The sequence below is a fragment of the Ptychodera flava genome (genome assembly GCF_041260155.1).
Source record: "Ptychodera flava strain L36383 chromosome 3 unlocalized genomic scaffold, AS_Pfla_20210202 Scaffold_27__1_contigs__length_13241970_pilon, whole genome shotgun sequence".
Lineage (NCBI taxonomy): Eukaryota > Metazoa > Hemichordata > Enteropneusta > Ptychoderidae > Ptychodera > Ptychodera flava.
This window is the reverse complement of record NW_027248281.1, coordinates 1992349-2009422: the sequence shown is the minus strand read 5'-3', so window position 1 is coordinate 2009422 and position 17074 is coordinate 1992349. Positions and strand designations below refer to the sequence as shown.

At 38.8% G+C, this 17074-nt stretch overlaps 2 protein-coding genes across 2 annotated transcripts; one reads left to right on the top strand and one right to left on the bottom strand.

Moving 5' to 3' along the window:
- The first annotated feature begins 477 nt into the window (after window positions 1–477).
- Window positions 478–8337, top strand: LOC139126173 (uncharacterized). The gene is made up of 2 exons (XM_070692223.1): window positions 478–3117; window positions 8251–8337. Exons 1-2 carry the CDS (start codon window positions 478–480, stop codon window positions 8335–8337), a joined length of 2727 nt encoding a protein of 908 aa, XP_070548324.1.
- A 5691-nt stretch (window positions 8338–14028) lies between these two features.
- On the bottom strand, window positions 14029–17022 carry LOC139126304 (uncharacterized). Its single transcript, XM_070692377.1, has 2 exons — window positions 16793–17022; window positions 14029–15287 (listed from the first exon to the last, which is right to left on the bottom strand). Exons 1-2 carry the CDS (start codon window positions 16821–16823, stop codon window positions 14173–14175), a joined length of 1146 nt encoding a protein of 381 aa, XP_070548478.1. The 5' UTR covers window positions 16824–17022; the 3' UTR covers window positions 14029–14172.
- Window positions 17023–17074: the final 52 nt, after the last annotated feature.

Here is a 17074-nt window from a genome sequence, read left to right as displayed (position 1 = left end):
TTATCTCAGTAGTATTCCTAAACCAATTGAGAAATTATCTGATTCTGTGCGTGAGGAGTATTTGCCATTTGTGTCAGAGGGTTACGTTTCTTTGGAGGAAAAATCCAGTCCTATGCCTATTAAGATTCTTCGTGATACCGGAGCAACTCAATCTCTATTGGTAGGTGATATATTAGAGTTTGGTAAGGAGTCTGCTACTGGTGAATCTGTTTTAGCTCAGGGCATTGAGGGCAGGTATGTTAGTGTACCCCTGCATCATGTATACTTGAAATCAGATTTGGTCACTGGGTTTGTGAAAGTAGGTCTGAGACCTAGTCTACCTGTTAAAGGTGTCTCCTTGTTGCTAGGCAACGACTTGGCTGGGGGTAAAGTGGGGTCTACCATCCACCTGACTGACAAACGAGTATTTGTGATGACAAAGAGAAAGTTCAGGATGACGAGGTAAATTTATATCCGGCCTGTGTTGTTACTCGGGGAATGGCCAAAAGGGCCCTTGAGGATGGTGATTCACAAGATAATGTCGTTGATTTGTCGGAGACATTTTTCGGTTATTTAGGTAACCATGGTGATGACACTAATAATGACAGGAAAAACAAGGAGGAAGTTGAAATGAAGTCTGATTTGTCTCTGTCTAGACAACAACTTGTCACCGAGCAAGAAAGGGATAATGATATTAAGCTTTTGAAAGATAAAGCCCTTTCAAAAGACGAACTTGATAAAATTCCAGTTGGTTACTATGTTAATGATGGAGTGCTAATGAGAAAATGGCGTCCATTAGAAGCCCCCGCAAATGAAGAATGGGCTGCAGTACATCAGGTTGTGGTACCTAAAGTGTATAGGAATGAAATTCTTCACCTTGCCCACAAGGTCCCAATGGGAGGACACTTGGGAATAAATAAAACCATGGATAAAATTTTGAAACATTTCTTTTGGCCTGGTATGAGAAAGGATGTATCTGAATATTGCAAATCGTGTCACACTTGCCAAGTTGTAGGCAAACCAAATAATGTAACTCCAGTAGCACCTCTTCAGCCAATACCAGCGTTTGGAGAGCCATTCAGTAAAATTGTCATTGATTGTGTAGGGCCATTGCCAGTAACAAAATCGGGAAATCAGTATTTATTAACAATAATGTGTGCGGCTACCCGATTCCCTGAGGCTATTCCACTCAGAAATATAAAAGCGCCCACAATCTCCAAGGCTTTGCTCAAATTTTTCACACTAGTAGGTTTGCCAAAAGAGGTGCAGTCTGACCAGGGGTCAAACTTTATGTCCGGTTTGTTTCAGCAAATAATGTATCATTTGGGAACAAAACAGATCAAATCTAGTGCCTATCACCCAGAGTCGCAGGGTGCATTGGAAAGGTTTCATTCTACCCTGAAAACCATGATGAAGACTTATTGTCATGATAATCAGAAAGACTGGGATGAAGGTATACCCTTACTGTTGTTTGCTGTCAGAGAAAGTGTCCAAGAATCTCTTGGGTTCAGTCCGTTTGAGTTGGTGTTTGGTCATAGGGTCCGAGGACCATTATCACTGGTAAAAGAACAGTGGATAGATGATAATACGAAACTGAATCTATTAGACTATGTCTCTAAATTCAAAGAAAGGTTGTATCAAGTTTGCGCAATGGCCAAAAATAATCTGAAAGCATCACAGACAAAAATGAAAGTCTGGTACGATAAAAAAGCCAGAACTAGGGAGTTTAAACCAGGTGACCTAGTGCTAGTGTTGTTCCCTACACAAGACAATCCATTGCATGTCAAATTTAGTGGTCCTTACGAAATATTAAAGAAAGTAAATGAAGTTGACTATGTGGTGAAAACGCCCGATCGTCGGAGGCCAACACAACTGTGTCACATTAATATGTTAAAACCATATTATCAAGAAGAGAAAACTGTCAATTTGGTGAATGTTTGCCATGAGAGCACTGAAACGTCAGATGAACCACATTTCAAGGGAAAGGATATAATAAAGCCAAAATTGAATAATTCAGACGTTTTGAATAATTTGGATGAGAAGTTGAATCACTTAGATTTTCCTAAAAGACAGGAGTTAAAAGATCTCATATTTAAATATAAGGAGTTGTTTCCTGATGTACCGAGGAGAACAAATGTGGTTCAGCATGACGTGGATGTTGGTGATACTAGACCAATTAAACAACACCCATATAGATTAAATCCTGTTAAAAGTGAGCTCATGGAAAAGGAAATTCAGTATATGTTGGAAAATGACATCATTCGACCTAGTCAAAGTAATTGGAGCTCCCCATGTGTAATGGTTCCTAAGCCAGACGGTAGTGTACGTTTTTGTACAGACTACCGTAAGGTCAATGCTGTCACAAAAACCGATTCGTATCCTATACCTAGAGTTGACGACTGTATTGATAAAATTGGAAAAGCAAAATATGTCACGAAAATTGATTTATTGAAAGGGTATTGGGGTGTACCACTGACAGACAGAGCCAGAGAAATATCTGCATTTGTAACCCCGACTGGATTGTATGAATACAATGTGATGCCGTTTGGCATGAAAAATGCACCGGCCACTTTTCAGAGAATGGTCGACAAAACAATTAGGGGTTTGGATAGTAGCGACTCTTATATTGATGACATCATCACAGCTGATGATTGGTGGACAGCCCATCTTATTGCCATGGAGATGTTATTTCAGAGATTGCTTGCAGTCAACTTGACTGTAAATTTGACTAAGTGCGAGTTTGGCCAGGCAACTGTAACATTTTTGAGTCACAAAGTAGGGCAGGGCCATGTTGCCCCAGTCGAAGCCAAAGTTGTGGCTATTGTAGAATATCCAGTTCCTACTAATAAGAAATCACTTATGCGTTTCCTGGGAATGGCTGGATTTTACAGAAAATTTTGTAAGAATTTTTCAGAGGTTGCTTCACCACTTACCGAGCTGTTAAAAAAAGACAAGAAATTTGTTTGGAATGCCTCATGTCAAAGGTCATTCGAAGGCCTCAAAGCTATTCTCCAGAATGCGCCAGTGCTTAAAGCTCCCGACTTTACCAAAGCATTTGCATTAGCAGTCGATGCCAGTGACAATGCCGCTGGTGCTGTATTGTTGCAGGAGGGCGATGACGATGGAATTGAACATCCTGTATGTTATTTTTCAAAGAAATTTAATTCTCACCAGAAGAATTACTCGACTATCGAGAAAGAATTGTTAGCTTTGGTATTAGCCGTACAACATTTTGAAGTGTATATAAGTAGCGCCTTTCCTTTGATCGTGTATACGGATCATAATCCGTTGACATTCTTGAACAGAATGAAAAGAAAGAATCGTAGAATCTTAATTGGAGCTTACTGTTACAAGAATATACGATCGAAATCAAACACATTAAAGTTAAAGACAATATTGTCGCAGACAGTTTGTCTCGATTTGAATGTAACCTTTTGATAAATTTTGCCATGACATGTCAAAATTATCTTTTGGTGGGGAGGTGTTACGATGGTGTTACGAAGGCACATAATTTGAATAATAGTGATGGATAAACAATAGCTGTGTTAGTCATTAACATACCATTAGCATTAACCACGTGTAGAGGAACACCTGGTTTGTTTGAATATTACAAGAGGTTTTTGGGCTTTTGGTTTTTTGTTCAGTGTGTCTTTGTCTGGGGCCGCAGTCAAGTTGTGTGAGTTTGCGTTCGTCCAAGAAATGGAGAAGTGATTGTAATCCACGTGTAAGCTTGACGTTGAAGTTCAGCTCACCAGTCTAGGTACGTCGGGTATGTCAAGTCGGACTAAATACAACGCTGCTCTCGGACTTTGAAATGTGTGTCTACGCCAACAACTGTAAGTGAATTGTGTATTCAACTCCTACTGGAAGGACTTTGAAAAGGAACGTCGGGAACAGTGTATGTGCCAATGCGAACTGTCATCGGTAGACTCGGACAATTTACCGCGTGTTACCGCAGACGTGTGACGAAGTTCAAGAATCGCTTCTGGACGCCCGGCAGGACACAGGACACTTTTGGTATTTGAGTTAAGGACACTTGTCTTGTAGCAACTAAATTTGTCAGTGTTTGTACTGTATATCTGTGGAAAATAGATTCACAGTGAATCGTATAATTTTGGTCTATTGTGTATCATTGCTGCTGCTGTCTGAGTGTTGTGCTGCGTTAATTTTGGTACGTAACAATGCCATGTTTTATGGTGCCCATATGTACAGCAGTAATTTTTATTTCGTGCCTGTAATTATTATATTTCATACTGGTAATTTATTTTTCATACCAGTAATTTTTATTTCATGCCTGTAATTTTTTTATGCATGTAACCTTATTTCATACCTGTATTTTTCTGTTTATGTCTTTAATTTTTTTCAAACCTGTAAAGTTTCGTTTTGTTTGTGACCTTTGAATCTACAACTACAGATTGCTGTCAGCCTGGGTCAAAAGCCTACTTTTTACCCTAAATTTGGCATTTTTTGAATCCAACCAGTACCCCCATCTACATACCCTACCCAACCAAAACGTGCTCAGAATTGACAGTATTTTATTCACTTCACACTAGAAACTGTTGTTTTGGCACTGTGCTACATAAATAGGTGATGGCTGCCACAGGTCCATATGGGCCGTCGTCATCACTCCCTTTTTCAGCAATTTTTTGATTTCTATCACTATGCAACAGACGTCACACACAGGCTGTGTTGACAAGCTGAATACTGAGTATTTCAACACGATTTTGGGAGAAACGAAACTGCATTATAAAACCAGACAAAAAGGACTGGAAAACATAGGGCCAAAGTCCCTGAAGCTACTATAGACATGGATACAAAATTAAGTATTTCCTGACTGTATGAAATTATCTCACTAAGTCATCCTGGGGACCTGTAAACCAAATACTAAAGCTCTCTGACCAGCGGTTTGAAAAAACAAGTGACCCAACAGTCGACAGAGCTCTGCTGTGTTATGTCGAGAATAACGTTTTGTGACACATGTATTGATGAAGAAGGTGGATATCTTTGATAGCTCATTTCAGGATGGCCTGACAAAATAAGCTTCAAAAATACAAAATTGATGATTTCCATCCCAATAGCTTCTATAGACTATAGTAGCTAAAAACTGAAGTTCATGTTGGTAAAGATTCAATCACCTGACTCTAACAGATCACATGACTTGTACAAGACCTGAATGTTCTTAAAGGGGAACACTAAATACAGACACATTGAACACAAATATATGGACACAAGAATATTTTCCATGACATTTATTTTTATCTTTGATCATGAGACACTGGAGAAAACATGCATGAACTATGAGTCATTCACAAATTCTTACAATTTGCATTTGGTATTACAACCAATAACTTAACAACATTTAACATGCTTTTTTAACAATTACAGTTCTGTATGCTGCATAACACGGTAAATAACTTAAAATGTAAATCAAAAATGCTGATAAGCATTGTAACTGGCAAGAACTTCACATTATTGTCATTAACAATTGTCCTTTTTGCATTAAAACATTCTGTATTATCCATTACATCAGGTATATGAGAGGTATCAACTGTCTGTGCTCACTGTCAATGCTTGCACATTTCAATATTCTATAATAGGGGAACAGATCAAGAGTACAGGTAAATGGTGTGGGAATCACGGTAACATCTCTGTTTTCACTAATAGGATTGTATTGATATAACGGGAGGAACCCCAATAATGTGATTGGGAAACCCTGGTAAATTTTACTGTTGTGTTCAGCTATTATCACTGTATTGAATGTACATTTTGCAACAATAAAAAAGCTGACTATACAATCCCTGCATTTATCATACAACTGTACATGTACACTACGGACACATAGCAAAGGCAGACCAATATCATCTGTACAAACCCAATGTTCATATGTCAAGTGCAAAAAGTAAATAATTTCACTCTTTCCTAAAGGAAAAAAATTTTGCCTGTAATCACAGAAACAGAAATAATAAATTGTATTTGAACAAAATATCTTCTGAAAGTGCATTTCAGGTTATACATGTAGAGTACACTGGGATTAAACTTACAAATATCAGCTATAGCACTCAGAATGTGTGAGGATTCACCGGGAAAAGTAATGAAGAAATAAAGATAATGATCTAGAATATATGGATGGAGACATGAAATAACTATCAAACATGAAGTGTTGCGTACTGTATGTCCAGATATCATGTTTTCAATGGTGACTCTCAGCCAACAACTGTACTGGCAGAATAACGTGAAACATTACAGTACTGTATGTCCAGATATCATGTTTTGAATGGTGACTCTCAGCCAGCAACTGTGCTGGCAGAATAATGTGAAACATTACAGTACTGTATGTCCAGATATCATGTTTTGAATGGTGACTCTCAGCCAGCAACTGCAGGCAGAATAATGTCAAACATTACAGTACTGTATGTCCAGATATCATGTTTTCAATGGTGACTCTCAGCCAACAACTGTACTGGCAGAATAACGTGAAACATTACAGTACTGTATGTCCAGATATCATGTTTTGAATGGTGACTCTCAGCCAGCAACTGTGCTGGCAGAATAATGTGAAACATTACCGTTCTTATGTTTTTTCATTCAACTAATGGTTTCGTAAAATTTATCAAGTTTTCAAAAACACATGATTTTGGATATAGCCTTGCCTGTCAAAATATATCTTTCACATCCTTTGCAAGATTAAAGCGCAGTGGTCGTCGCGCCGCGCTTGCGTGGTTTTTTTTTTGATAAACATAAATTTTTGTAAACATAAGTCTTCTCAACTTCAATAGGAGTGAGATGGGAGCAGTCCCCCACTTTGTTAAGGCCTTTGTAAGACTCAACATCATGCAATAGTAAAATATTAAGATCGGAAGCGAACTTCAGTGGTATAAACTCGTGTAGAGCTACGAACATTGGGACACTACACTCAGCACATTATGTCGCTGAGTTCAATGTACGCAGACACAGTGAACAAAAGCTTTGATCGTGCGCGATCACGCTGGTTATACACAATGCTATGTACAGTACAGTGAAAATACATAACTAAAATGATCAACATTGCCTATATATGTAGACCAGCAACAAGCACAATGCCTAACACAAAAATTACACTCAAGACAATGATCGGCTAGCCTGAGCAGGACACGGGAGATGTTGTTGGGAGACGGTCACCGCGTTGACGTACACGGATATAGAGAATCCGGTCCCACAACCTACCGGCCGGCCCGCGACGACTTGGCCCACAACCAATGTTGATCACCATGTCTTACTTCTCCTAGTATTACGTGGTAAGAAATAGTAAATGTCAGGAAACAATAGACAAAACGAGCGGGTTTTCGCGGCATTTGGCAGGAAAATTGCACGGCTACACCGTGCATGGACGTATCGAGAGATCCTGTGCCCCGGGCCTGTGCACGGTCATGGCAGTGATCCAACCGCTACAGCTGGTGTAGGCCTACCGGTGCTGGGCAAACTTCGTTGTTGTACCTCCTGATTGCCGGGTAGGTCTGAATCCTCTTTCAAGTGAGATAACCCCCACATAACAAGAAGACCTATGAAAGGTCCTTCGCTTGACTTGATACCTGTACTCAGAATTCTCGTTTGCACCCCAAAACGGGGTAAACTTTGTTGTAGTTGAGTTGGATTCTCCACAGCCGAGTGTAGCGCGCCATATACCCGGTTTGACACGGACGTTCATACAGACCACGGAACGGAACAGATGCAGAGATGCTTCTTGCTGCAGCGGGCATTGCTCTGCGAGCTGTAGATTCTGGAGTTGTTGTCTTTGTACAACTTGTTGTACTCCTGTCGGGCCTCTTGAAATGAAAGCTCTCGTCCTTGCTAGCGATGTCGAAAACTAGAGCCCGGTCGTTGATAGTCTGTTGGCGTATACATGCGTACATGCGTACGTCTAGCTCTATGGCTCGAGCGATAACAGTAGCCGAGCCCCATTCAACTGATTCAAGAAATCATGAGCAAATGTGATCTCAATCCAGCGTGCAATTATTGTTCAATATTCAGCAGATATTTAACTTAGATTAATTGACCTTTTATTGCGTGTTACATTTGGTTAGTTGGTATGCTTGTGACAGATCAGCCGCCATTTTAACAAGCGGCAATATCGCAAACATTACAATCAACCCGTAACATGTGCGGCGTTCTTGGATTTGTTTACAACAGAGGGGGACCCCCTCAGGAGGATGCGCAGCGCGACGACCACTGCGCTTTAAGGTACGTGTACTCTACTTCCACCAAGATTACCAGTTTTCATCTGTTTTGCACAAGGTCACAGCAAAACTTTACCAGGACACTAAGGAGAAGTACAAGTTTATTGAGATGTTTGTTGCAACTGGTGCAGAATGCTGGCTTTAGAAAATCTTACATCTTGATCATCTTGTTGTGTCATTGGCAACACACTGCCTCAATGTTAACTCTAGCAAGAGTTATGTTATCTCATAAAAATATTTCACTTTCTTTGAATTTTAACAGATGTAATAAGTTACTTGAGTCATTTTCTTGTGAAGGCTGATCTGGTAAAAACATCAGCCATTGTTCCAATGGGTACTGCATACATTATCAGCCATACCATTGTTCCAATGGGTAGTGGGTACCATTGTTCCCATGGCTACTGCATACATTATCAGCCATACCATTGTTCCAATGGGTACTGGGTACCATGGGTACTGGGTACCATGGGTACTGGGTACCATTGTTCCAATGAGTACTGCATACATCATACCATTGTTCCAATGGGTGCATACATTATCAGCCATACCATTGTTCCAATGGGTACTTGGTACCATGGTACTGGGTACCATTGTTCCAATGGGTACTGGGTAACATGGGTACTGGGTAACATGGGTACTGGGTACCATTGTTCCAATGGGTACTGCATACATTATCAGCACTTGATTTCTGTACATTGTTATGTTTATGATGTGTTTCTGACAGTCATGGTGCTAACTTTCTTGACACTGTACAAGACCTATATCTAACACAGCATGTAGATTTTCCTACACGTGGTGACAACTGCTTGGACTTGATTCTCTCAACTGAACCTGAAATGATAAGTGAAGTAAATGCCATAGGTCATCTTGGGAACAGTGATCATCGTATGATTGAATTTAAAGTCCATGTACAAACTGAATCTCAACCTGCCACAGGCCTAATACCAGATTGGAAAAATGCAGACTTAGATAAACTCAAAGACATTTTGGGATCAGTTAATTGGGAAGAGGAGCTAAGTGAAAAGTCTGCCAATGAGATGTGGCGTCATATGAGAAATACCATCCAAAATACAGTTGATATTTGTATCCCCATGAAACAGCGCAGTAAACGCATGAAACCACACTGGATGACAAGGAAAGTACTACAATCTGTCAGAAAGAAAAGGAAACTGTGGCGCAAATATACCCAGACAAACAATGCAGAAGTGTATGAGGAATACAAAAGACAACAAAGGGAAGTGAAGAAGGAAATCAAGTATGCAAAGATCCAGTATGAAAAGAACCTTGTAGATCATGTAAAGGACAATCCCAAAGCTTTCTTTGCTTATGCCCGTTCTAAACAACGAACCAAGGACACTATAGGACCACTAGTAGACAAAAATGGTACAAATCAAAGCTCCAACCAAGAAATTGCTGATACTCTAAATGACTTTTTTGTATCAGTCTTCACAGTGGAAGATACGTCACAAATGCCTACAGCAGTCTCCTTCTACAATGGTTCTGAACAGGATAAATTACACTTTATAAACATCACTGAAGAAATGGTCTTGAAAAAACTGTTACAGTTGTCACCAGGTAAAGCCGCAGGACCAGATAAAATATCACCAAGAGTTCTACGTACAGCTGCAGTGCAACTAGCAAAACCACTCTCCCTCATTTATACTGAATCCCTGATAACTGGCATTGTACCGGATGACTGGAGGAAAGCAAATGTTACACCTATTTTTAAGAAAGGCAGCAAATCAGAACCTGGTAACTACAGACCAATTAGCCTAACAACAATTTGTGGAAAACTGTTGGAATCTATCATCAGGGACAATATTGTACAGCATCTGGACAGTCATGATCTAATTCTGGGCTCACAGCATGGGTTTTGTCATGGGAAGTCATGCCTCACAAATTTATTAGAATTCCTGGATGAAATTACACAGTACATAGATGAAGGAGTGCCTGTGGATGTAATTTATCTTGATTTTGCAAAGGCCTTTGACAAAGTTCCTCATGCTAGACTCATAAATAAAATGGAAAACCATGGCATTACTGGTTCTGTCCTTCAGTGGGTACAAGCCTGGCTATCAAATCGTCAACAGCGTGTTGTCATCAATGGTGCAGCATCAACTTGGAAACCCGTGACAAGTGGAGTGCCACAGGGATCTGTACTTGGTCCCATACTATTCCTGATTTTCATCAACGACATTGACTGTGGTTTGGTATCTCAAGTTAAGAAATTTGCTGACGACACAAAGCTCTATCGCCCAATTTACAATAGAAATGACACTGATACGTTACAAAATGATCTGGACAGACTCCAAAAGTGGTCACAGGATTGGCAGATGAGTTTCAATGTCAAGAAATGTAAGTCCATGCATATTGGAGTGAATAATCCATCACATGTTTACCAAATGAGCAATATACCACTGCAACATACAGAAGAGGAAAAAGATCTTGGTGTAACAGTGCATTCCAACCTCAAACCTTCATCACAGTGTATCCAGGCAGCAAAAACAGCAAATAACATGTTGGGCATCATTAAAAGAACAATTACTCACAAATCAACTGACATAATTAAACGTTTGTACAAGCAACTGGTGAGACCAAGATTAGAATATGGTGTGCAAGCATGGTCACCGTGGTTACAAAAGGATATTACCCTACTAGAGAAAGTTCAACGCCGGGCCACAAAATTAGTTCCAGAACTACGTAAACTACCATATCAAGCAAGATTACAGCACTTTGGCCTTACTACACTGGAGCAGAGAAGAACCAGGGGAGACATGTTGCAAGTTTTCAAGATTTTAAACGGATACGACTCATGCAATGTATCACTTCAACTGTCATCAATTACTACACGTGGACACAATTATAAACTGCTGAAACCAACTGTCAGACTAAATACACGGAAATACTTCTTCTCATCTAGGATAGTCAATACATGGAACAGTTTGCCAGCCAACATTGTTAATGCACAGTCTGTCAATGACTTTAAAAACCAGTACGACGCTCTGCCAATACTTGAGAACTAAGGGATTTTCATTATCCTCTGGTACCTTATCCCTCATCTAAACTGAACTGAACTGAACTGATGAAATGCAGACATTGAATTCATTAAAATGAAAATTCATTAAGTTTAGAAAATATATGAGAGAATTGTGAAAGTTTTGTAAAGATTGCCAAGTACACAAACATGTGAAGGACAAACACAAAACAAGACATGGTATGCAAATACAAGATTGGACAAAAACTACATAATTATTAAACAGAATGAAGTGAGAAAACATGTTTACAAGAATACCTGTCAGATATTGTGTTCTGTACAATTCACTCTTCAATGGGAAACAGCTAGATGTAATGACACAAAATAGAATTCTTAGTATCTTAAATGATCTGACTTTTTGTTCTCTCTGAAATACTGCATGAAAACACTACAACTGCTGAGCAGAATACACTGGATTGATCACAAAACACTTAAGTTTCATCACTGACATCAAGAGCGCACACAGTGCAGATTGTGTACAGATATATGACAACACCAAAATCGTTACAATAATGAGAAATTTTGTCAAGTATTTTTAAACAAAAAATAGGACAAAAGATATGAACATGAAGCTATACAAATTTCAAGATATACTACACATTATCTATTATGTGAGAATTTTACAGTTCAAGTAATACATCAGCAAAATTTTGTGACAGCTTGTATCATAATCTCTCCTCCATAACAACAATTGGCAGACTTTCCAACAGACCGGCTGAGCTATCAGTTGAAATTTACAATGAAAAATGGCAACACTGGACTTGAACAAAGAAAATGATTGTTCTGTTACAAAGTTTGTAAACAAGATAATGTTGAAGATTGATTTATGAACAGCTGAGTTGCTATGACAACAGTTGATGAAGATCAACACAAAGAAAAGCAATTTTGATGACACAAAAAATTCATGATATCAGGAATGGAATGGAATCATGCACAAGACAAAATATGACTTTGAAACAATACAAAGGACAATGAGTCGCTTATAGCATATAATAGTTACTTACAAATGTTATACAATTTGAAATATTTTACAAATTTCATACAATATTGCTATTTCTGTCAATAATGGCTATATTTTCTGTACAATAGGTATAGTGGGTAAAGTTTCTATGTCTTCCTAGTACTGCCACTCATGCTGGGTTAGACCATTGTTGTCTCTCACAAGACCTGTATGACAGATAATATAAACATAAAAGCAGTCTACTGCGCCACAAATACCCAAGAGTTCAATCATTGGACAAACTTTCCCATTTGAAGATAAGAGCTTAGATCTCTGGGTTACTATCACATGTTTTAACTCGTGAATATTAAGCAAAAAATTTAAGTATTATTAATGTAAGATAGTCATTTGGTCATCAGTATACTGTTGCTGCTAAGCAGAAGACCTTCAAAAGTTTGTCAATGATTTGATATCATCATTAATATTATCAAAATAACCAATTTTGCTACCTTTATACTGGAAAAATTAGACATGATAATTATACAGTGTGAACTTGCACATATTTTGGATTTGTTGTTATCAATGATGGTGAAATCATAGATGTGCAATCACACTGATCAAATAACCAATTTTGCTACCTTTATACTGGAAAAATTAGAGATGATAATTATACAGTGTGAACTTGCACATATTTTGGATTTGTTGTTATCAATGATGGTGAAATCATAGATGTGCAATCACACTGATCAAAATAGGACAAGTTTTGTATTCATGGGTGTTTTTTCATTTCTACAACAGCCAAACTGCAATCAAAAAGACAGGTTTTGGTGAAAATCTGTCTTCACAGAATGCATATACAGGAATTGAAGTATTTATAGAAATGTGGAATATGGTCAAGGTTGGCTGGTGGTCAGTGCAATGGTGAAATACTGAATCTACAGACACAGTAATTATGTAGAAGCTACATACTGGTATGAATGGAATTACTATTTTAATCAAAAGGAAAAAAAAACAGTTGAGTTCATTAAGAAAACACTCCCTTTGTCTACACCTCACAAAATCTCTTTCCAAACTCCAATCAAATTGAAATGTTGATAGAAAAAGACTCTGAGCAGCTGATCTGTTTTTTTATCCAACTCAATTACTCATCTCAAGTTCATGTCTGAATCTAGCTGTCATATTCATCAAGTACTTCAACTTCATTTAGTCATTTCCCCTTAATCCATTTTCTAAACCAACACTGATCTTTCCCCATAATCCATTTACTAACTTTCTCCATAATCCATTTTCTAACTTTCCCCATAATCCATTTTCTGTATCCACACTGGTCTTCCCCTTTAATCCATTTTCTAAACCCACACTGGTCTTTCCCATAATCCGTTTTCTAAATCACACTGGTCTAACTTTGTGTGTTTTCAATGACCAATGTCACTATCATACCTGGTATGTACATCAACCAGTATAATTGATGAATGGGAGAACATTTCTAGCAGATGATTTGAAAAGTGTTTGACACAGAAAGTCTATCACAATAAGAAATACAGCTGCTGTAAATGTACGTTCAATATTCAATGCTTTAAAAAGTCATTGAATTAACAATTATCTAAATAATAGACAAATAAATATTCAGTAAAATCAGAATAATAAATATAGGATTGTTTCCTGGCCAATAAATAAGAAAGTACAATTCATAAAGTATGGATATAAATTATAAATTTGAGTTATCCAATCAGGTATACATGAGTTTATGAGAGGAATAGTTTGATACATTATGTTTGGTGTTTCAATGACCTGTGACCTTGTCAAGGACGTCAAGTCCCATGATTCATTTGAAGATTTGACAAGATTTGAAATGTATCACATAGAAGATACATTTTTAGCAAATTTTTGATGCAACATTTTTCTGGTGGTTTTATCTTCTCTTCTCATGGATTTTTGGATCTCTTAGTTTGTGGATGATGAAAGAATGTCTTAAACTTTTCAGTTCCAAGACACAAAAGATGTCATCACCGATCATGAAACTTCAATGTTTGTCGACACATTGGACAAATATCACGAAAGTTCAACCATTGTAAGAGGCATCCACCATGCATCACATGATGACAAGGTGTCACTCTCCCACAATGCATTTCTGTCAGGCAAACAACACACAGTTTTGAATACTCCAATTGTTGTTTTGAGGCCATTGGAAAATTCCGGATGCCTTTACAGCTATCGATGATATTGTAGATGAATGCCATTGGGAACAGGACAGTACAGATGATTGCCATGGTTACGGCCATGAAAGATCGGCCTATCTCCGTTGGTATTGTGCCTGCACTGAATGCTGGGAAATAATGTCTGAGTATAAAACATGTAATAATTAGAGTATCATAGACCACCAAAGCCAGCTGTTGATAAAACACATGACATCTTTGACATTCTATGACACTGTGGATCACATTAAAAAGTCCAAAATTGAAGATTCTAGTCCATTCTCCAAATTTACACAATAAGGAATCCGCACAACTCATACTTATTTCAGCCAAATATGCAAAGTTATGTTCAAAATTCTCAAGCACATCCCTTTGTACAAGAATAATGAGAACAACTGCAGAGCTGATGTAGATAAGGGTGTTGAATCCAATGACACCTACAGGGCTGTACATTAGAATTATAGATGCACTGTACAGACACAGTAGACAAGTTCTTCCAACTCTTGTGATTTGTAAATGTCCACCAATGAATGTACTCATGAATTTACTAGCATTGTGAAACTCCCACACACAAATAAAACCTAAGCCTAGAAACTGTTGGTATGGCAACATATCTTGAACACGTAACCTGATTCCTAGGAGACTCCTCATCATCACTAGGAGACAGGGAAGTTGGCATAGCCGTGACAACGGCCAGTAAACATCATCCTCACAAGCCACAGCTATCAGCAGGAATAACCTCCACACAACTCTTCTGCTTGATTTCCAGAAACTTCTGAAGTTTGTGAGAATGACTTCACTGTTTGTAGAACACAATATCCTATAGATCGGTGCTTTGATTGCATACAGCAATATTATCACAATGACAGTGGCTTCGTTACTGTTCAAACACAGTCCTAGTGTCAACAGGAACAGACTTACATGACCTGTAAATATAACACAAAGAATCAAAACACTTATGAAACATTGTACCTTCTCCTCAGAAAAATTGACAGAACAGAAAATGAACTATTTGTTTCTGATTGGAAATTATGAAATACAGAAATCTTGTTAACCTGTGAAAATATGACTGCAACATTATGTTGTGCGATGGAACTGTATTTTTTTGAAACCCCTCCCACTGACATAAGAATTTACAAAAGTAAATTTACTATGACAGTATTTGATGAGGCACATGTTGCAAGGCATGAAAGCCTCTATCAAGCAAACCATCACAACGTGATGATACTGATATGTTTTGTATGAGGTCCCTGATCACTTTCAAGTAAGCTTGGTTATTCAGTACCAGCTCTGGATCATCAAAACGCTTGTAGTGTAGCATGTATCTTCAATGCATCTTTCAGGAATGCATTTGCTGGTGGTCAACTTCGAAACCAGACATATTTCTGTAACCCTTTCTCAATCATGGTTTGACCTAAATCCATTCAATGGTGCCAGTGTGGGCCAATTTACAGGGAATTATTGGGGTGAACAGGTTAAAACTAAAGGTATTAAAAGATTTGTTGTACAGCACTGTTTGAAACTTTTTTCTTTGCTGATATTTGAATTGCATAACATCCATTCTTTGCTACATACACATATAAATATATAAAAATATTTATTTCTCCTTGTCTGTGATGCACTGACGGAGGTTATACTCCATGCTAGTACAAATATTTGGACATCTAATGTTACGTAACTTTGAAGCAAAAACACGGTAAATTCAGATGAATGAATGAATGAATGGATGGATGGATGACAGGAAAATGCAGTACCAAGTGGTATCATGTCTCATATTGGTTTGTTGTAATGCTATTGTTTGGCAGGATGAAGCCGTGCAGTTCCGCAGTCCACAACTTTACCTGGCGATTTTGGGTTGTGGGGAAAGGTGATCGACTCACCGTACCCCATTGCTGCGGTTCCGTAGCTCCCTTTGCTGGTTATGTTGGGGCAGTGGCGCCCCAACACAACCAGCAAAGGGAGTGGTATGAGGGCTACGGAACAGCAGCAACGTACCCCACTACCCAAAATCGTCGGGAAAAGTTGTGGGCTACGGAGCTGCAGCAAGACCGGGTGTAGTTGCTCTACAGACTACAGTAGCTGGAGGTTTTGCTGGGAGATCAGATAAGCGAAACCTTACAAATCCTCGATTTACTGTACTGCGGATCGGTTGCATGTTGCGAAATGTCCCACAGGCGCTCATTAGCTGGGTAGTCTGCTAAGTAGATCGATTTTCGGATCGATTTATTGATCACGTAGTGGATACGCCCGCCACTGCATATTTAGGTTGCAGTGGCGGGCATATCCACTACGTGATCAATAAATCGATCCGAAAATCGATCTACTTAGCAGACTACCCAGCTATTGAGCGCCTGTGAATGTCACCGAGACAACTTGGCATAGACGCCCACTACAGCTTGAAATGTTAACGATATAAAACTCGGTTACTTACCAATAACCGGAGTTACATCGGCTAGCGGCATTTTCTCTCATGACTTGCCGAAACTTCCAATGATGGTGATGATGCAGTGGTAGTATGATGATGATGGCAATCTGAGTGATGACGGCGATGGCTGCCGGGGATGACTTTTTTAGCTGCTGCGAGCACCGAGCGGCTCTGTCGAGCTGACCTACCGTCGCTAAAATTTCACATGAGGCAGCTCAACATCACGGTTGCCAGTAAATTTGCGGTAACCTTACGACATTTTTGTTATGGATAATCCGGAGAGTTTCG

Excerpts from the sequence above, each read along its gene's own strand:
- LOC139126173 (XM_070692223.1), top strand. The coding sequence starts at position 478 with ATGGCCAAAAGGGCCCTTGAGGATGGTGATTCACAAGATAATGTCGTT. Across the intron at positions 3,118-8,250 it reads ACGATGGAATTGAACATCCT|GTCACAGCAAAACTTTACCA; the intron begins GTATGTTATTTT and ends GTTTTGCACAAG.
- LOC139126304 (XM_070692377.1), bottom strand. The coding sequence starts at position 16,823 with ATGCCGCTAGCCGATGTAACTCCGGTTATTG. Across the intron at positions 15,288-16,792 it reads CGATGTAACTCCGGTTATTG|GTCATGTAAGTCTGTTCCTG; the intron begins GTAAGTAACCGA and ends TTATATTTACAG.